General features: G+C 44.1%; 1 protein-coding gene across 2 annotated transcripts in view; it reads right to left on the minus strand.

Annotated features, from left to right (window-relative positions):
- Window positions 1-22,442, minus strand: part of LOC115158936 (uncharacterized) — a 58,350-nt gene that overhangs the window by 12,198 nt on the left and 23,710 nt on the right. For both annotated transcript variants that reach the window (XM_029708379.1, XM_029708383.1), the window contains exons 10-11: window positions 21,097-21,186; window positions 1,707-1,750 (exon numbers count right to left, since the gene is read on the minus strand). In XM_029708379.1, coding sequence (XP_029564239.1) covers window positions 1,707-1,750; window positions 21,097-21,186 — 134 coding nt within the window. The remainder of the gene's footprint in view (window positions 1-1,706; window positions 1,751-21,096; window positions 21,187-22,442) is intronic.

Here is a 22,442-nt window from a genome sequence, read left to right on the forward strand (position 1 = left end):
GAATTGGAACACCAACTGCGAGCCAGGCCTAATTGCCCAACATCAGTGCCTGACCTCACTAACGCTCTTGTGGCTGAATGGAAGCAAGTCCCTGCAGCAATGTTCCAACATCTAGTGGAAAGCCTTCCCAGAAGAGTGGGAAGGCAAAAAAAGAGGGACCAACTCCATATTAATGCCCATGATTTTGGAATGAGATGTTCGACAAGCAGGTGTCCACATACTTTTGGTAATGTAGTGTAACACAATAGTCTTGTCATACCTGTGACACTTCCTATTAAAACACATATGACACCTGTTACTGACTGTATACAGTTGTGGTCATGTGAAATATGTGTACTATGAATAGGGCTTCAGGTGCTATTTGCATGGTCCCTTATAAACAAATGAATAAATACATAATTGAAACGGGACTGGTATATTATTATTATAACGTTGTTCAGATGACTGGTGGTGTCTATTTTGTGATGCCAGTGAAATAGGTTCTTCTTATCTCTTTTTCTAACAGGCGATAGAAGCAAACAGGAGAGGAGACAATGGAAGACAGGATGATTAGAGCCAATAATGGAGGAGAGCAAGATTAGCAGAATAGAAGGAATAATAGAGCAGATGGGTCTCTCTCTCTCTCTCTCTCTCTCTCTCTCTCTCTCTCTCTCTCTCTCTCTCTCTCTCTCTCTCTCTCTCTCTCTCTCTCTCTCTCTCTCTCTCTCTCTCTCTCTCTCTCTCTCTCTCTCTCTCTCTCTCTCTCTCTCTCTCTCTCTCTCTCTCTCTCTCTCTCTCTCTCTCTCTCTCTCTCTCTCTCTCTCTCTCTCTCTCTCTCTCTCTCTCTCTCTCTCTCTCTCTCTCTCTCTCTCTCTCTCTATATATATATATATATATATATATATATATATATACACACACAGTATCTGTATAGATGTGTCTAAAAATGACTAGTCTATCCTCAGCCTCTTGTCCCCAGCATCATGGCCATGTATTTTAATTGGGTGTCTGTTTCTGTGGAGATGTTTGAACTGGATTGCCTCTCTCTCTGTGGATCTGTTCCCAGACCTGTTCCTCTGACCACTTTTCAGTCGGCTGCTCTGGGAATGCTGCTATTCTTGGGAAGGTAGTGGGAGGCTGTGGTCACACCTTTGTACAGGATGCAATGAGGACCCTTTTAATGGAATGATAGGTGTGTGTGTGTGTGTGTGTGTGTGTGTGTGTGTGTGTGTGTGTGTGTGTGTGTGTGTGTGTGTGTGTGTGTGTGTGCGTGCACCGGAACACAGAGGCAAGAGCAGAACGGTCGCTATGTAGCTGTAGCCATGGTGCTGTAACTATGGCAACAAAGCTTGGAATGCCAGAGACTTAATTGGCATCTCTGAAGCACAGTGAGCTGAGATCCAGAATAGCAACCCTTGACACACAAATGTTTCCATCACAACATGCACGTCATTAATAAGGATGCTATCGAATCAACCAATACTCTTCACTATTCAAATACTATGCATGTGTGCGGACTCTAGGTGAACTGTGGACTCTGAGTGAAGTATGTTTCTGTGTGTGTGTGTGTGTGTGTGTGTGTGTGTGTGTGTGTGTGTGTGTGTGTGTGTGTGTGTGTGTGTGTGTGTGTGTGTGTGTGTGTGTGTGTGTGTGTGTGTCAGAACATACACTTAAATGCACAAATACTGTATATACTCTTGATAACAACGCATTAAAGTGGAACTCACATTGTCCATTGAAGCTTCTCATTCTTGATTGAGTTGTACAGGGCCTGTGGAAGCAAAACCCATTAGATAATAATGACGAAATAGTACTCAGATTCACCTGGGAGAAACAAATGGTTGAATCCATCAATCAATAAACTAATCAGTCAGAAAGCCAGTTAACCAATCAATAATTTGTCTCCTCCTTCCTCTCGAGAATCCTCTTTGGGGCAAACACGACCGTTGACCTAAACTCATGCTCCATTTCTATGTTATTTTCCTCAAGAATATTATTATCATTAATGTATAAGTCCAAAAATGTATGTAGCATCTGCTGATTGCCCCTTTAAGGGGAGTCTATGGAATAACACAGCAGGTAAAATGGGATTTGAAGAAATAGGCTGCAGTTTCTGTGTGCACCCTCATTGATAAATACAACAGGCTTTTGGAGTCACCGCGTTTCGCTTCGCTTTCCTATTATTCTCCTGTGACAGCCAAGCCATTTAGACATTCCTATTCAAATCCAGCCCCTTTTAGTGACAATGGGATATGCTAGCGGAATATGATCTACCGTTTAGCACTGGGGTTCTGTGAAAGGAGTTTAGAGGAAGAGGAGTGCAGAGCTATCAGCCCCCGATGGTGAATTCAGATCAAGGCCTAGAAGGGACTGACGGACAACTGTGACAGCTGACGTGATGGAGAGGACTCTAGCAGGAAGTACATCATCACCACGTCCCTGCCAGATCCTCTGAAGTCTGGGAAAATATACAATGGTGTTTTCATAAGGAGATGGGACAAATGGCTGTACAAGGTAGTAGGTCTTGAAATTGAAATTAGTTTGAGCTTATTTATTTTCAAATTTTGTATGATTAAGAAACCGATGCTGATGATATTCAATTCAATCGAGTTGATTGACAGTTAGTGTTGGATTTCACTGACTGTTCTAGACATAATATTGAGGTGTGGTTTCTTAGTCAAACCCATTGAAATGAACAATGTGTTTGATGCAGTGTATCCATTCAAACTCATTTCCCTACGTTTCCTATTAAACAGGCACTAATTGAAATACTTCTGAATATTCATGAGCAGCCAGACCATTTGGATTTTAGGTTCTGGGCTCAAATGTCCCCTTGCTATGGAGACGTACTGTCTAAAAATCGAGACTCAAACTGTGTTACAAGCTTCATGAATATTAATATTCAGCGCAGATAAGGGCTGTCTTCGTGGAAAGCCGGCGTTGGCCCATTTCAAAGTCTAATTTCGATGCACTCTCTTTTGTAGCACAAAAGTCTTCAGCATCAAATCTGGGGGTGAATTTGTGAACCCGAAAAACAGATGGATTGATCTACTGTTGCTAGGATCAACAGCAATTATAGCCATAGTGGCTCATAGAGAAATGTCATTAACTTGAGATTCATGGTCAGATTTGAGTCAATTATTGGTTTCTACATATAGACGCTCAAATGTAATTACAAATCCTGTTAATATTTGACTCCGATTGGAAAACCAGGCAAACTGAACCGAAAGCACAACATTAAACATGAGAGTAAGTGGTATATCTGAGACATACAGGGGGTCCATAATTATTGGCATTACAGTAGTAGTACATTGGAAGGAGATCAAGCTGAGAGAGACAGATGTTAATATACACGTTATACTGGTCCTGACTGCCAAGGAGTCGGTGGAGGGGAGTCTAATGTAATGAAGGTGTGGGGGTGAGGTGGGGGGGGGGGGTTCATGTGGGAATAAGTGAGATGTGTGGGGAGGCCCTGTCAGAACCGTAAGAGGGGAGAGAGAGACAGGGAGACAGGGCGTAGAGGCATAATCAGTGTCACACGGAGCAGTCGGCCTCATTCAGATCAGGATGGATGTTCGTCACCTTCACCTATGCGCTCCGCCAGCGTCCCACGGCACCCGGGCAGCGAATGAGAGTTAGCCTTGAGGTTTGGTGTTACCACCGGTTACTACACACAACATGCGGTAGCCTAGATTACGGAAGGGCCTGTCAGCCTGGTGATCATCCAATCTGCAATCTACTCAACTAACAAATTATTCACAACCCTATAAAAGCCATATATAAATGTATGAATCTGTGGCTGTACAAGGTTGCATTGTCTTCGATTGACAGACAAAAATGTCCCTAAATTACAAACACCTACAGTGCTGGGCATGGCATTTTACAGTACGTTGACATGACAACGATAAACAATGTCATCAGAAACAAGAAAGTGCTTGAAACACAACCCCACTTTAACACATGCAAACACAACCAAAGTGCTGAATTAAGTGTCGAATAGTGAAACGCAGCAGGTCGTACTATGTCAGTCAGTGTCTTACCCGGGTGGCACATTGTACCTTCTTCCTCTTGCGGGCCTGCGGGTGGTTCTGTCCATCTTGGGCCTTGCCCAGCAGGTCTGGGAACATAAGGGGCTTGAGGGAGCGCGAGCGGGGCGTACGGGGGTAGCGGAAAGGGTCAATCATCCGGAAGTCTCGGCCATAGCGGACCGAGCACAGGGAGCGCGAGCGCAGGCGCCCCGCCGAGTGCAGGCTGTTCACGCCGATCATGGCCACCCCCGAGGGTAATGTTACACAGCAGGACTAGATAGGCCAATCAGAGAAAGGTACACACTGCACACAACCAAGCGATGGTTCCAGATACACCCAGATTTCGTCTTTCTGTTCAGGGAGCTGTACAGTAGGGCATGGCCAAGAACATGAGGAAAAAGCTGTCTGTCTGTTTGTCTGTCTGTCTGTCTGTCTGTCTTGGCAGCTCTTAAGTACAGTGACGAGACTGAGGGCCAAGCAGTTGAGTGACAGTTCATAGAGGGCCGTCTGTCGCAGGAAACAGCGCGTAGCTGCTGTCACTCTCACGGCGTCCCCGAGAGCATCAAACAGTGGTACACACTCTCTCTCACACACACACACTCATTAGGTAATCTGGAATCTGATCAAATACTGGATGATCGGACAGTTCATCTATAAAACATGGTATGACAATTCCTTCATTGCCACTCAATGTCACACTGACATGTTTTGGATTGAATGTATTCCCAAGCGACACAGTCCACAGGTGGGAGTATCAGGTGATCAGTTAACACTGTTCTTGGATCAGATCCTCATTGAATTGATCCTCCAGAGGTTTAATAATAGTCCTACCGGTCCTATTGGGAGAAGACAGTAGAATCTCTCAAACTGTTCCCTTGACAGCTGTTGGCTAAGCGGGCCCTCTGTCCCCCTTCTGCCCAGCTTAAACAGTATGCCGGGCTGAGCCTCCAAAAATGGTAATTGGCCAACTTTTGACCAGTGGCGTAACTGTGGGTGACAGATACTTACACGCACTCCCGTTGACACACACACTCACTCACGATGACACACACACAGATGGTGCGCAACACTTGCAGAGGTGTGAAAGGACAGCCAGCATGAAACAGATGGGTGCCAAGGGCGGAAATAAGGAGGTAAAAAGCACAGAGGCTCGCACACACACAACGTAAAGAGTCCACATAGGACTCCTCCCACTTCTCGAGCAGGGATCCCAAATAGCACTCTCGATTGCGTCACTTGCCCCCAAAACACAACCAAAAAGTAATGAAGAAGCAGGAGAAGAACTGAAGGAACTGTCTAACTAGACCAACGTCCAGTTAAGAAGAGAAGAGGGGAACAAGATACCGTAGGACTGCCTGGGTTCAGTCTACCCAGTAAAGTAAAAGGGGCTACGTTATACCCTGTTGCTCCCAGTGTAAGATGGAAGATGAACACCCTTCTGTCCGTCACCCAGAATGATGGAGGGATGACTACCCATCTATTTTAGGAGATCAGTGTCCGTCCATCTGTCCGGTCCCTTGTCGGCATCTACTCCTTCTTTGATCCCTCACTTCTTTGATCGCTCACTTCTTTGATCCCTCACTTCTTTGATCCCTCACTTCTTTGATCCCTCACTTCTTTTATCACCTTCTCCTTGATCTTCAACGTGCCATCTCTCAATGCTTCTTTTCAACAGTTCCAAATCTCTTCCCATAGTGCCCTCTGGGGGGGGGGGTAAGCGAAAAGCTTGTCCTCCTGCTGTTGTCTTTCCCTCCTTGTTTCTCTCTGTCTTTCCGTCGTCTATCTTTTCGTCATCCTCTTTTTGGTTCTGTGTCGGAGAGCTGCCGGAATCCTACTGAGGAGAGAGACCTGACGGCGACTGTGTATGTGCTCTCTTCTCTATATGAGCCCCTCCCTCTATCCCTCCCTCCCTCCCTCTCTCTCTCTCTCTCTCTCTCTGTCTGTCAGCAGCGAATCACAGACTTCCAACTCCCTCCTCCAGTCACACACACACACACACACACACACACACACACACACTCCTCAATATTCTTTGAATGGTGATTAGCATTCGGTGCTTGTCTCCTCAGTGAGGTGGTCGGAATCAGCAGGAAAATGTGTTTATGCAGGTGTGTGTGTGTTATTTTGTGTGTGCATGTTATTTTGTGTGTGTGATATCTTGTGTGTGCTTTTTTTTCTTCTCTCAAATGAAATTGTATTTGTCACATGTTTCGTAAACAACAGGTGTGGACTAACAGTGAAATGCTTACTTACGGGCCCTTCCCAACAATGCAGAGAGCAACAACAAAACCAAAATCCATAATTTCAACCCGTAATGAACAAGCTCAAACCAGCCCATACGTGAGCAACAAGCGTGTGTTTAACATTCAAGACAACCGCTATTGAACGACGAACAAAACATCCCAAAAACAAAATGCAGTAGCACCATTTCTAAAAGAATATTGGCTTTGCTCCTGTTCTTTCAGTCAAGGCATGCACCTGCATGAATGCTTAGGTTGGAGTTCAAACCCTTCCCCAAGAGCAACTCAGCTACAATCGCACACCTGAAACCTAAAACCCTATCACCAATGCTAGAAAATAGGATTTGTATGTAAGGTATGGTCAGGGAAGAAACATGATAGAGGAGATAGAGGAGACACATGAGCCCTGGTCAGCAACCTGGGATGAGAAGAGTCATGAAGGAAGAGGACTAGCCTCCAGAAAAACTTGTCAGATAGAATCGTTGACTTAAAGGGGCAATCTGCGGTTGTGACATACATTTCTGGACTTAGAAATGAATGATATAGACCCGTTGATTTGTGTAGAATACAACTTAGAAATACCTCATGAGCTTAGTTCGACTGTCGTACCCCATCAGAACCCCAAATATAAGCACTGCTTGTAAACAAAGTAAACGTAAACAAACACTATATAGCCTCAAAACACGGTTAGAACTGTCATTTTGATATCATGGATGGTCAGTCCTTGGATGCATAGCTGTGTCTATCAATTTGAGAGTGGTTACAGTTCTCAAGCCCTCGTCCCTCAGCTTTTTACCGAAACAGGGGGCGGCTTTGTTATTGTCTCAACTGCTGATTGCCACATTAAGAATCAATAAGAGGGACAAGGGAAACGGATTAATCACACAATCTACAGCCATCGGGCTGACAAGAGATATAATGAGGGTGTCACTCACGCAGCTCGTGATTCATCGATATGACCGCAAGACTGAAACAACTCAGGTTTCTACACCGAGAGGCTAGACAATGGAGCTAAATCTATTCTCCGTATGCTAATGAGCAGCGGTCAACAAAATACCACAGACAAGATAGACTACAGGGAAGTGGGAGGGGCAGAATGGACAGAGAGAACAGGGCAACAACTTAGATGCAATGAGATAATGCTTCGTCCAACATATATGCATTACACCTGCCAGTGCCTTGTGTGACCTTATCAAAGTCTGCGGTCGGAGCTGAGAGGTCCAGTTCAAATGTAGGTTGACGTTTATTGTCATGAGTCTTGTCCTTGAGGCAGAACTGAGCGATTTCCGCTAGACAGGCCAACTGCAAAGTCAGAATTGGCTAAATTGTAAATATTCATGAACATGTAAGGTTAGGGTTAGGCATTAGGGTTAACAGTGTGGTTAAGGTTAGGTTTAAGGTTATCAGATGTTATGACGTTGTGGCTGTGCCAGCTATTGACCACACTGCAGAGCTGCCTCCAGAACAAGATTAATGACGAAAAACGCTAACCTGCCACATGTACACTCTCTCCCCCTCTCTCTCTCCCACTCTCTCCCTCTCTCGTATGTTCACTTGTGAGACAGCTTGTGGAGCGGGTGGGGTGCAGTCTACACCCCATGTCTCTGCTAATTTAAGCAGCCAGCTAGCACCAGACATGACCTCTTTCCCTCAGCCCAGTCTGCAAGGCTGGCACCCAGCAGCATGGCATAAGATATGCTGGCCTGGGTGAATGGCTCCCAGAGCTTTTGGGTACAGACACACAGCCAAATGTACAAGCAAAAACACAGCCCACCGTAAAAATTCCACAGAGGTGAAAAGATGGTAAAGTATTCAGACTGCTTGACTTTTTTCTAATTTTGTTAGGTTACAGCCTTGTTCTAAAATGGATTAAATAGTTTCCCCCCTCATCAATCTACACAAAATACCCCATAATGATAAAGCAAAAACAGGTTTTATACAATTTTGCAAATGTATTAAACATTTAAAAACAAAATATCACATTTACATAAGTATTCAGCCCCTTTACTCAGTACTTTGTTGAAGCACCTTTGGCAGCGTTTACAACTTCAAGCCTTCTTGGGTATGACGTTACAAGCTTGGCACACCTATATTTGCGGAGTTTTTCCCATTCCTCTCTGCAGATCCTCTCAAGCTCGGTAAGGTTGGATGGGGAGCGTTGCTGCACAGCTATTTTCAGGTCTCTCCAGAGATGTTCAATCAGGTTCAAATCCGGGCTCTGGCTGGGCCACTCGAGGACATTAAGAGACTTGTCCCGAAGCCACTCCTGCGTTGTTTTGGCTGTGTGCTTAGGGTCATTGTCCTGTTGGAAGGTGAACTTCGCCCCAGCCTGAGGTCCTGAGCACTTTGGAGTAGGTTTTCATCAAGGATCTCTCTGTACTTTGCTCCGTTCATCTTTGCCTCGATCCTGATTAGTCTCCCAGTCCATGCCACTGAAAAACATCCCACAGCATGATGTCGCCACCACCCACAACATGATGCTGCGACCGCCATGGTTCACCGTAGGGAAGGGTACCAAAACATTTCTGCAGCATTGAAGGTCCCCAAGAGGGCAAGCTTACAGTAGATACCTGGCCATGCTGGCCTTTGACCTATGCACAGTGACACACTGGCTTGGGCTAACAGCCAACAAATTAAAAGAGGGGTTTTAAGGGGTTTGGGCTCAAGGTGAAAATCTCAACTATGTGCTATACAAGGGCCCCAAATCCTAATAATTTCCTATAATTGATGATGGGAAAGTTCTGGCTGTCTAGTTACGTAATTGAACACTGAATCCTTTGGGTGGTTGACTATGACTAGTGTACAAACATCTCTCTGTGTGACATACACTACCGGGCAGAAGTTTTACAACACCTACTCATTCAAGGGTTTTTCTTTATTTGTACTATTTTCTACATTGTAGAATAATAGTGAATACATCAAAACTAATAAATAACACATATGGACTCATGGAGTAACCTAAAAAGTGTTAAACAAATAAAAATATATTTTATATTTGAGATTCTTCAAAGTAGCCACCCTTTGCCTAGATGACAGCTTTGCAACCTCTTGGCATTCTCTCAACCAGCTTCACCTGGAATGCTTTTCCAACAGTTTTGAGGGAGTTCCCACATATGCTGAGTACTTGTTGGCTGCTTTTCCTTCACTCTGCGGCCCGACTCATTCCAAACCATATCAATTTGGTTGAGGTCAGGGGACCTTGGAGGCCAGGTCATCTGATGCAGCACTCCATCACTCTCCTTGGTAAAATAGCCCTTACGCAGCCTGTAGGTGTGTTGGGTCATTGTTCTGTTGAAAAACGAATCATAGCCCAAACCAGATGGAATGGCGTATAGCTGCAGAATGCTGTGGTAGCCATGCTGGTTAAGTGTGCCTTGAATTTGAAATAAATCACAGACAGTGTCACCAGCAAAGCACCCCCACACCATAACACCTCCACCTCCATGCTTTATGGTGGGAAATACATATGCAGAGATCATCCGTTCACCCACACCGCGTCTCGCAAAGAAACGGTGGTTGGAACCAAAAATCGCCAATTTAGACTCCAGACCAAAATACACATTTCCACCAGTCTAATGTCCATTGCTCGTGTTTCTTGACCCGAGCAAGTCTCTTCTGCTTATTGGTGTCCTTTAGTAGTGGTTTCTTTGCAGCAAATTGACCATGAAGGCCTGATTCACACAGTCTCCTCTGATCAGTTGATGTAGAGATGTGTCTGTTACTTGAACTCTGTAAAGCATTTATTTGGGCTGCAATTTCTGAGGCTGGTAACTCTAATGAACTTATTCTCTGCAGCAGAGGTAACTCTGGGTCTTCCATTCCTGTGGAGGTCCTCATGAGAGTCAGTTTCATCATATCGCTTGATGGTTTTTGCGACTGCACTTGACGAAACGTTCAAAGTTCTTGAAATGTTCCGTATTGACTGACCTTCCTGTCTTAAAGTAACGATGGACTGTTGTTTCTCTTTGCTTATTTGAGCTGTTCTTGCCATAATATGGACTTGGTCTTTTACCAAATAGGGCTATCTTCTGTATACCCCTCTACTTTGTCACAACACAACTGATTGGTTAAGAAGGAAATAAATTGTCATGACCTCCGCCGAAGTTGGTCCCTCTCCTTGTTCGGGCGGCGTTCGGCGGTCGAAGTCACCGACCTTCTAGCCATCGCTGATCCACTTTTCATTTTCCATTGGTTTTGTCTTGTCTTCCATCACACCTGGTTCCAATCCCATCAATTACATGTTGTGTATTTAACCCTCTGTTCCCCCCATGTCCTTCTCGGTGATTGTTTCTTGTAGTGTTTATGCACGGTATGCTGGTATTTACCGGGTTTTGGTTGACCGATTTATTGTATTGTTCTGTTGACGGTGGTTTATGGATATTAAACGACACTGTTGTAAATCAGTTTTCGCTCTCCTGCGCATGACTTCTCTGCCGCTAGTATGCACCTCACTACAGAAATTCCATAAATTAACCTTTAATAAGGCACACCTGTTAATTGAAATGCATTCCAGGCGACTACCTCATGAAGCTGGTTGAGAGAATGCAAAGAGTGTGCAAAGCTGTCATCAAGGCAAAGGGTGGCTATTTGAAGAATCTCAAATATAAAATATATTTTGAATTATTTAACCCTTTTTTGGTTACTACATGATTCCATATGTTTTATTTCATAGTTTTGATGTCTTCACTTTGATTCTACAATGTAGAAAATAGTAAAAATAAAGAAAAGCCCTTGAATGAGTAGGTGTTCTAAACCTTTTGACCGGTAGTGTATTTCTGCTGAGCGATAGCATGTGGGACTAAGGGACAGGACAGTAGCCCCTAGTGCACATCTGGATAGTTTATAGTGTCCTTGGTATCAATTGGGTACACACAGGCACAGACTAATAGATGTATAAATAGCTTGATAGAGCGTGTGCGCTACCGAAAGCACACGTACACACGTTACAGTAATATGATCTACTAGAAGCAGCTAATGATGCACTGAACTAGGTTAGACTTAGAGAGGCAATGCAGAAAAGGGGACATGAAACATCAGACATGTGGGTTACATATGTTAAGGAACTCTTAAAGCAGTAATCATTTAAACCGTTGGTTATCTACTAGCAGACTTGACCATCTTTTCACCTCTGTGGAATTTTGACGGTGGACCTGTACTTATTACAATCATTATCATCATATCATTCTTCCAATGTATTCATCTACTTATGAAACCTAACAAAAATGTCCCTCCAAAACCTACAACAGTATTGTTGAACAAAGTAATTGAAAAGGAATGCCCTCTAACCCTCTATAATAATTAGTATAATAATTATTATATTATTAGGAAGGAATAGCCTGGAACCAAGAAAATATGCTAAACACCTGCTATGTAGGCCTAATATTGTGTTGAGAAGGCTGAGAGATAAGTGTGACGCCATAGCCAGCTATCTGCACAGTACAGGAGATTGCTCCATTCTGTCTCTCCATTGTAGTGTTAATGGGAAACATATCGCTGGGTTTAATCTGAAAAAGCTGCAGAGGCGCGAGAGAGAGAGAGAGAGAGGGGGGGGGGGGGATGGAGAGAGGAAGAGAGGAGAGGGAAAGTTAGTGAGAAAGAGAGTTAGAGAGTAAAAGAGAGAGCAAGAAGTACAGAGGGAGAGAATGAGAGACGGTGAAACGGGTATCGTGGGGGTGCTCAGCCTACTCGTTATTTTACAGACCGCCTGCTTCCTGATTTCAGCTGGAGGGTTCAGTTTAGTACCCCTCTGTGTAGCCTGTCCCTCCCAGCCATCCCTCAACATATGGCACAGGTTGAAATCCCCCAAGATATCACCTCACACCTGTCTATAATCTGTATAACTGAATATGTTCCCTTTGTGTTTTTCCAGTATTGTGGATGCAAAAGGTATTCTCAATGCTGTAGTATACATCCAAATACTGTACTACATATGGAACTTGTTTACCCCCCCCAAAAAAATATATATATATCACCTTACCCTCCTCTATACAACTCGGTATCTTTTAATCTGAGATCTCTATGTGATTTCCTTTAAGATTCTACCATATTCGATACAAAACAACGTCTCTATGATGTATTTGAGCATGAATATAAACATGTACATAAACAAACAAACACCTGTGTAACATGTCTTGTAACTTCCTGGTAAATAAAATATGCATAAAAGAAGGGGGATGCACAAAAATAATAAGGAAAGGTGGGAAAGTAATAAACAGAGGAGTGGCCATGAGCTCCCTAGTATGTACGTTGATGAGTGGAAGTGTTGTAGAGAGAGAGAGAGAGAGAGAGAGAGAGAGAGAGAGAGAGAGAGAGTGTGAGAGAGAGAGAGTGTGTGAGAAAGAGAGAGATAGTGTGAGAAAGAGAGAGATAGTGTGAGAAAGAGAGAGATAGTGTGAGAAAGAGAGAGATAGTGTAAGAGAGAGTGTGAGAAAGAGAGAGATAGTGTAAGAAAGAGAGAGTGTGTGAGAAAGAGAGAGTGTGAGAAAGAGAGAGATAGTGTAAGAAAGAGAGAGAGAGTGTGAGAAAGAGAGAGATAGTGTGAGAAAGAGAGAGAGTGTGAGAAAGAAAGAGAGAGAGTGTAAGAAAGAGAGAGATAGTGTGAGAAAGAGAGAGATAGTGTGAGAAAGAGAGAGATAGTGTGAGAAAGAGAGAGATAGTGTGAGAAAGAGAGAGATAGTGTGAGAAAGAGAGAGATAGTGTAAGAGAGAGTGTGAGAAAGAGAGAGATAGTGTAAGAAAGAGAGAGAGTGTGTGAGAAAGAGAGAGTGTGAGAAAGAGAGAGATAGTGTAAGAAAGAGAGAGAGAGTGTGAGAAAGAGAGAGATAGTGTGAGAAAGAGAGCGATAGTGTGAGAAAGAGAGCGAGTGTGAGAAAGGGAGAGAGTGTGAGAAAGAGAGCGATAGTGTGAGAAAGAGAGAGTGTGAGAAAGAGAGCGATAGTGTGAGAAAGAGAGAGAGTGTGAGAAAGAGAGAGATAGTGTGAGAAAGAGAGAGATAGTGTAAGAAAGAGAGCGATAGTGTGATGTTAGAGGTAGAGATTGAAGAGAAGAGCAGCACACAGGTTTGCCTCCTCCGGGGGCACTGCTATTTCATACCGCTGAAAATAAAACACTTTGAACCTCAAGAAAAAGGGAGGGAGGGAGGGAGGGAGGAGAGGAGAGGAGAGGGAGGAGGTGAAAGAGAGCAGGCAAAGAGTGAGAGGGTGGCATGGTGGGGGTGCTGTGGTGCTACACTGAAAACAGAAACAACAGAGAGAGAGAGAGAGAGAGAGACCAAGAGAGAGGCCGAGAGAGAGAGGCCGAGAGAGAGAGAGCGAGAGAGAGAGGCCGAGAGAAATTTGGAGGAATGGAGTCTGTCTGTCTGTCGGTCTGTCTGTCTGTCTGTATGTTTTCCTACCTTATCAAGACCACAATGTCCTGACAAGTCACCAGAATGTCCTGACACGGTAGGAAAACAAGAAATAAGTCAGGACTTTTTTCATGTCCTCAATTTGTTAAAATGCTATATTTCAGGCTTAAAGTGGAACTGACAGTGTTTTACCTACTTTGCAGATATGAAAGAAACAATCATAAGATCAGTCAAAAATATCAAACTCCCAGTTTATGCTACAAAACCAACTTTATAATAGCTTTTAAGAATAGGTTATATTTGACTCAAAATCCCATGACGTACACTAAGGCATTGCTGGCAGAATAAATGGATACAGTTCAATGCATGATTAATATAATTCACCAATACATTTCTTGGACGTCCAAACAATATTGCTGTCAGGTTGTAAATCAAAGCTGGCCTGATACATTGTTTGCTTCCTCCAGCCATTCGGGATGCACTGTTTCAGTTTCAATGACTCAATATTTTGAACAGAAACGACTGTAATTAAGGCAGGGAATGTCAATACAATCAAACTAGCAATGATCACAGTCAGTCATAACGTGAGTAATAGGCTAGCACACGTGTCACATGTGAAACACAAGGCGTTACACATTTCTATCCGGCCACGCAATGATTTGGGTTGTCAATCCATACCGGCCGCGTTGCGCTGCCAATGTGCTGCACGACTAGGAAAGGCGCGATTTGGGTGATGTTGATGGTGGAGAAAATGGCAGAAACTGAGGTTTTGTTTTAAACTGCCAGTGAGTCGAGTGAAGCTAATAGCACAGAAAGTGAGAATGAGTGGGATACAGTGGTGAAGAAAAAGGGAAACAGGAGAAGTGAAGCTGTGGTGGAGGAAACCACTAGACTCGTTTGTAGTTGGAGTGAGGGTTTTGGATCAAAGTGTGGAGTTGGTGAGAGTCACAAATAGTGGTCTTATTTCGATTTTTGGTGTGTCTGCAGAGCAGAAGAAGTGTGTTTTAAGACTCAATAAGATATCGGAGTGGAATGTTTCCTGTATGGATTTTTCGCAGCAGGTCGCCTATCAAGGGGGTTATTTCTGGGGTGGCGCAAGAAATAAAGGCAGAGGATATTACTGAAGACATCGATGGAGTGGTTGGTGCACGTCGACTGACCTGTATGGTGGACGGAGAAAATAAATTACTTCATCCATGCTATTGTTCTTTGATGAAGACTCTCTCCCTTCTCATATAAAGTTAGGATTCATGAGATAGATACCCTGTAAGAGCTTTTGTGCACAAGTCCCTTCAGTGTCATTCATGTAAAATATTTAGTAATGTGTCAAGTGTGTGAAGGAGGGAAGAGTATCGTATGCCAGATGAAGTGAAATGCTGCAACTGTGGAGGGGAACATGCGCCTGAATTCCTGGAGTGCCCTGTTAGGGTGAGTGAGAATGAGGTGGCAAGGGTAAGGAGTTTCCAGCGTGTCTCCTATCTGGAGGCGGTGAGAAGATTGGAAGGAACGAGTTGCGGCGAAGAAACAATGGTAGTAGAGCCACCACGACCAGCGAAGGGTTCTCATCAACCGAGGGATAGTGAAACGCTACCTGTTAAAAAGATGTACTTTGTATTATTTATTGAAATGGTCATAAACTACAAGCGGAGAAGAAGTCTAAGAAAATTGGAATCATTGTGAATGCCGCTGAACGTTTTTTGGGGTCTGGGATTTCACAGTCGAGGCCGTGCAGGATATCCTGTCAGTGAATGTACCGCCATCACAGGCCCCTGAGCGTGTGTAGGGATGTATTTTGGAGTGGACTGGGATTGAAGAAGCGGGATGGGTTTTCTTAGTTGACTTGTTTTATTTTGGATGATGTCGTTTCCCCCCTTTCTCACAATGTTTTTTTTGTTTTATCCAGCTGGTGGCGGTAATGCACCATTAACATTGGATACCAAACGCCATTAAACCCCATCGACGAAGAACATGCTGCACCACAAACGGCAGTGCATTGCCACTCACACAACCCTCCTCCCTGACCAACAGGAGCCAGCCCATCATCACTAATGGCACTGAACGAATCTTCTACCCGACCGAAAGTTTAAACATGTTGTATCAAATCAAATTGTATTGGTCACATACACATGGTTAGCAGATGTTAATGCGAGTGTAGCAAAATGCTTGTGCTTCTAGTTCCCGACAGTGCAGTAATATCTAACAAGTAATCTAACAAATTCACAACGACTACCTTATACACACAAATGTAAAGGGATGAATAAGAATATGTACATATAAATATATGGATGAACGATGGCCGTGCGGCATAGGCAAGATGCAGTAGATGGTATAGAATACAGTATATACATATGAGATGAGTAATGTAGGATATGTAGATATTATTAAAGTGCCATTATTGTGACTAGTGATACCTTTATTAAAGCCATTTATTACATTTATTAAAGTGGGAAGAGATTTGAGTCTGTATGTTGGCAGCAGCCACTCTATGTTAGTGATGGCTGCTTAACAGTCTGATGGACTTGAGATAGAAGCTGTTTTTCAGTCTCTCGGTCCCCGCTTTGATGCACCTGTACTGACCTCACCTTCTGGATGATAGCGGGGTGAACAGGCAGTGGCTCGGGTGGTTGTTGTCCTTGATGATCTTTTTGGCCTTCCTGTGACATCAGGTGTTGTAGGTGTCCTGGAGGGCAGGTAGTTTGCCCCCGGTGATGCGTTGTGCAGACCACACTACCCTCTGGAGAGCCTTGCGGTTGTGGGCGGAGCAGTTGCCGTACCAGGCGGTGATACATCCCGACAGGATGCTCTCGATTGTGCATCTGTAAAAGTTTGTGAGTGTTTTAGGGGACAAGCCAAATTTCTTCAGCCTCCTGAGGTTGAAGAGGTGCTGTTGTGCCTTCTTCACCATGCTGTCTGTGTGGGTGGACCATTTCAGTTTGTCCGTTACGTGTACACCGAGGAACTTCTCCACTACTGTCCCGTCAATGTGGATGGGGGATGCTCCCTCTGCTGTTTCCTGAAGTCCACGATCGTCTCCTTTGTTTTGTTGACGTTGAGTGAGAGGTTATTTTCCTGACACCACACTCCGAGGGCCCTCACCTCCTCCCTGTAGCCCTCACCTCCTCCCTGTGGAAAGTGAGTGCTATGGGCGAATATGTCCGTAAACACACCAGCCAGCTGGTCTGTGCATGCTCTGAGGACTCGGCTAGGGATGCCGTCTAGGCCGGCAGCCTTGCAAGGGTTAACACGTTTAAATGTTTTACTCACGTTGGCCACGGTGAAGGAGAGCCCACAGGCTTTGGCAGCGGGCCATGTCAGTGGCACTGTATTGTCCTCAAAGCGAGCAAAGAAGTTGTTTAATTTGTCTGGGAGCAAGACGTCAATGTCCACGACGGAGCTGGTTGTCTTTTTGTAATCCATGATTGACTGTAGACCCTGGCACATACCTCTCGTGTTTGAGCCGTTGAATTGCGACTCTACTTTGTGTCTATACTGATGCTTTGCTTGTTTGATTGCCTTGTGGAGGGAATAGCTACACTGTTTGTATTCGGCCATGTTTCCAGTCGCTTTGCCATGATTAAAATCTGTGGTTCGTGCTTTCAGTTTTGCACGAATGCTGCCATCAATCCACTGTTTCTGGTTAGGGAAGGTTTTAAAAGTCACAGTGGGTACAACATCACTCACCGAGTCAACTCGCTCACCGAGTCAGCGTATATTTCAATGTTATTGTCTGAGGCTACCCGGAACATATCCCAGTCCACGTGATCGAAGCAATCTTGAAGCGTGGAATCCGATTGGTCAGACCAGCATTGGATAGACCTGAGCACGGGCGATTCCTGTTTTAGTTTCTGTCTATAGGCTGGGAGCAACAAAATGGAGTCATGGTCAGATTTGCCGAAGGGAGGGCGGGGGAGGGCTTTGCATGCATCGCGGAAGTTAGAGTTGCAATGATCCAGAATGCTACCAGCCCGTGTCGCGCATTTGATATGCTGATAGAATTTAGGAAGCCTTGTTCTCAGATTAGCTTTGTTAAAATCCCCAGCTACAATAAATGCAGCCTCAGGATATATGGTTTCCAGTTTACATAGAGTCCAGTGAAGTTCTTTCAGGGCCGTCGATGTGTCTGCTTGGGGGGGATATACACGGTTGTGATTATAATCGAAGAGAATTCTCTTGGGAGACAATGCGGTTGGCATTTTATTGTAAGGAATTCTAGGTCAGGTGAACAAAATGACTTGAGTTCCTGTATGTTGTTATGATCACACCCTGAATCGTTAATCATACACCCCTGCCCTTCTTCTTACCAGAGAGTTGTTTGTTTCTGTAGGCGCGATGCGTGAAGAAACCGGGTGGCTGTACCGACTCTGATAACATATCCCGAGTGAGCCATGTTTCCGTGAAACAGAGAATGTTACAATCTCTCATGTCTCTCTGGAAGGCAACTCGTGCCCTAATTTCGTCCACCTTGTTGTCTAGAGATTGGACATTGGCGAGTAATATGCTCAGAAGATGGATGGTGTGCTCGCCTTCGAAGTCTGATCAGTAGGCCGCTCAGTCTGCCTCTACTGCAGCGACCGCGTTGTTTTGGGTCGGTCTCTAGGATAAGATCCCATGTCCAGGGTGGAGGTCCGAACAAAGGATCTGCTTCGGGAAAGTCGTATTCCTGGTCGTAATGTTGGTAAGTTGATGTCGCTTTTATATCCAATAGTTCTTCCCGGCTGTATGTAATAACACTTGAGATTTTCTGGGATAACAATGTAAGAAATAATACATAAAAAAACGAATTACTGCATAGTTTCCTAAGGACCTGAAGCGAGGCGACCATCTCTGTCGGCTAAATGTCCATGCCAAGTTTAGGTTCCAACAGGTCATTGCTGTAGCCTACAGAAAATCTTGGTTGTCAAAAAGTTATAAGATAAAGGATTCACACCCAGGGAAAAATTACTACTAAAGGACAATAGGACACACAAGCGAGGGTAAATTAGTCAACAGTGAGCTGGCATCGTGAATTCAACTTCTTTCGTGTGACCCGTTTACAGTGCGCAGCGGAGGGAAAGTGTACAGACATGCCACAGTCCTAGCTAGGCTACTAAAATGTTGCAGTCTGGCATCGGTTTTTAAAGTTTGACAATGAATTACCAAAAAACTAAACCTGCAACAAAACACTATGCAAATGAGAAACATGTAGGCCTATTACAGCAAAATTTGATCAGTAGCCTAGGCTGGCTACTCAACTACAAGAACTTTTGAGTCCACCATACAGCAATATTGCTGTATGGTGGAGTCTAACGTTTGTTAGCTAGCTAGCTGTTAGGAGGATGTCATGCCATGTCATTGAAGGAGTGGGTGAGTGACAGACTTTTCCCCCTACAGCTAGAGATTCAGGTGTCATTTGGTTAGCTAGCAAGAAATATGAATCGCTTTGCTAGCTAGCTATGCTGAACTTGAACAACTGTTATCCAAAGTTAGCATTATTGATTGACAACTAAGTTATCTCTTAGTTGTCAATCAAATGTATTTGTCATTGATCAAATGGGAGGGCAGGCAAGTTCCCATTCAGTTGTAAAAATGTGCATGCATGCACTGGCAGGCATGCTGCAGAAGGATGAGCAGGCTACTATTACTATCATTTATCAGTGCAATTTCAACTAGCTGAAAAGGTTTGACAGGGTTTATCTAATGTTCCCTTGTTAGATTTGAGCTCATCTTGTTCTGACTAGCACTAGCATTTTTTATTAGGTTTTATGTGTTGCAGTGTCTACTAATTGTCCAAACGCACAGCCGCTTTCCCATTCTACATTGCTATAGAATTTTCACAAATGTCTTACTATATGTCATTCCCAAACCTATGAATTTATGAAAATGTAAAAATGACCATATCTAAGTGATCACTTAAAAAAATATTATATATATATATATTATTCCTGGGTGTGTTTATGATCAGAGATTCCATGTTACTAAACCGCTGTCAGTTCCACTTTAAGAGTTAGGTTAGGGTTAGGAGTTAGGTTAGGGTTAGGAGTTAGGATAGCGTTAGGAGTTAGGTTAGCGTTAGGAGTTAGGTTAGGGGTTAGGGTTAAGAGTTAGGTTAGGGTTAGGAGTTAGGTTATGGTTAGGAGTTAGGTTAGGGTTAGGAGTTAGGTTAGGATTAAGAGTTAGGTTAAGGTTAGGAGTTAGGTTAGGGTTAGGGTTAGAGCTAGGTTAGGGTTAGGAGTTAGGGTTAGGGGTAATAGGATTTAAATGGAAATAAAATGTTTACTCCCCAAAAAAATCCAGAAAATGTGTGTGTATGTGTGAGAGAGAGAGATGGAGAGAGAGAGAGAATGAGAGAAAGGGAAAGATAGCCCCTCTACTTTGAATACTCGAGTGGGGATGCCAGGCTCAGGTTGGCCCAAGTATGAGACACAGATCAGTGTGTGTTTGTGTGTACATGCGTGTGCATACATGTGCGCCCACTTGTGTGTGTGTGTAATGTAACATTATTATGATAATGGGTGATCAGGGAATACACACCAGAGATAGAAGGGAAATGGGAAAGCAGGAAAAGGAGGGAAGGAAATTACGGATATGAAGCAGATTATCGGGAACAACATGACAGTCATTTAGTCAGAATGAAATGATGTTAGGATAAGCTAGGAGGGGATTGGGGCAGCGAGGAGAACAAGGAGTGGGAGAGAAAGAGAGAAAACGAGAGATAGAAAGTGGGCAGGGAAAACATTTGGAGAGTTAGAGAAAGAGGGAGAGAGAGGGAGATGGAGGAGAGGGAAAGAGATGGAGTGGGAGGAGAGCATGATTTAAAACACACTTCATTGATATATACAGTGCATTAATAAAACATCTCTCTCTCTCTCTCTCTCTCTCTCTCTCTCTCTCTCTCTCTCTCTCTCTCTCTCTCTCTCTCTCTCTCTCTCTCTCTCTCTCTCTCTCTCTCTCTCTCTCTCTCTCTCTCTCTCTCTCTCTCTCTCTCTCTCTCTCTCTCTCTCTCTCTCTCTCTCTCTCTCACCTTAAAGCTGTACCATGGCAGGGGAGCTGATGCTATCCTGACTTAATAACAGCAAAGCCTGTCATTTTTAGAATTCATATTCCTTCATTTCTGGGTGAAAAATATTGCCTGGTTCCCTCTTCCCCCCTCTCCATCTTTCTCTCACATGTATTATAGATACACCATTACAACTTGTTGACTTACGCGTTGAGGGAACGCTTTGCAGACAAAACGAATCAAACGCATCATCATTAGCCACGTCAACGGCAGGCAACCCCACTGATTTAGCTCATCTGGCATCCGCTGGTGTGCCTGTGGGCTCCCAATGAATGGGCCCCAGATGGGCCTAACCCCATTATGCTGCCCACAACAGGGAGAAGCTAATAGCATAATCTAATATTGTCCGATCTCGAGCAGAGATTCACTATAGGGAAGGTACAGTAAGTCTTCTCCTGGTCTGCTAGACAACACAACAATTAGTGTGTGTATGTGTGTTTTTATAGCAATGTACAGTACAGTGACTCACCTTCAGCAAGTCTTTGGGAAAGTCGTGACCCTCATTCAGACCCTCCAGGTTGTCAATGAACTGTGTGCAGGACATCCTTTTGCCAATGTTCTGAAAAACATGACACACAGTATTTACTCTATGCTATTAGTCTCTCTAGACCAGGGATGGGCAACTTTTGAACTCATAATAAGGGGCCTCAGTGACTCGCTGGTCTGCATACCCACATCCATACCCACACATGCAGTCAGAGACCTAGCCTTTTAGGGGCCCTAAGTTACATTTTACAGCTAATTTCTTGCCATTTTAAACTACGTTTAGATAGCTGGCTAGACTAACTTACCAATGAAATAATTTTAGCTGCCATGGGCTAATTGAGTGACTGTCAGTGACTGTCAGTGACTGACATAACAAGAGAAAAACCTCTGATGTACAACCACATTTAGAAATTGTACCTGGTGTATTGTACTATTGTAACTCATAGTAGAAAATCGTCAGGTACCCATCCCTGCTCTAGACAGATGGGTTTTCTCCCACAACGTACCAATGTCCCAGCATACATGTCTGTCCTCAAACCAACGTCAGTTTGGCAGAGAAGAAAGGGCGGAGTTGGAGGCCGGAAAATCCATCCAGAGCCCTGCCGTAAACATCTCCGCTAGCTAGCTAGATATTTTCAATGAGTGTGTTTCGCAAGTGAGTAGTTTGCATGCGCCATGATGTTAGCTTTACCAGCTTAAAACCACTGACTGGCAGGGGCAAAAATTTGCCTAGCTATCCGCGTCTATATTGTGTGTCCGCCTCTGTCATGTTTCCGAGGGGATTATTTTTAAGCCCCGCCTAGCCAAACTTGTGATTTGTTAGACCTAGTGCTATTGCCCTATCTCTGAGATTTCCGAGACTACTATGCTATAAATGAATATAATCTTTAAAAAGCATCACCAACATCAGTCATCTAAAATATTCGAGGCACAGATTGTCTAATTCATCTGTCCTTCTGCAGCTCTTTGACAAACTGTTATATTAGAATTCATCTCTGAAGGATGTTATGGGGAGAAATGACTTTCAGGGACCTCATCCAATTGATTTAATCTGGCTGATGAGCTGAGAGTGTTCAGAAGGAGATTGTTTAAAGGACGTCACGCTGCTTGCTTAGCGAGTACCGCTTTCTCCTGATTGGGCTCACACTGAGGCTCGAACGCATGACCTCTGCCTCGCAAACAAACGTGGCCGCCCTCCTGAAGCGTCTTACTCAGTCACACCGCGGAAAAGCTCGTTTTTCGGCAGCGCAAGGGGAGACACTTCAGGCTGAGGAGTGAGTTTTCACAGAGCCCCATCTGCTACTATTGCATGCTGGGAATATTGCTGAA

Source organism: Salmo trutta, chromosome 2, assembly GCF_901001165.1.
Source record: "Salmo trutta chromosome 2, fSalTru1.1, whole genome shotgun sequence".
Lineage (NCBI taxonomy): Eukaryota > Metazoa > Chordata > Actinopteri > Salmoniformes > Salmonidae > Salmo > Salmo trutta.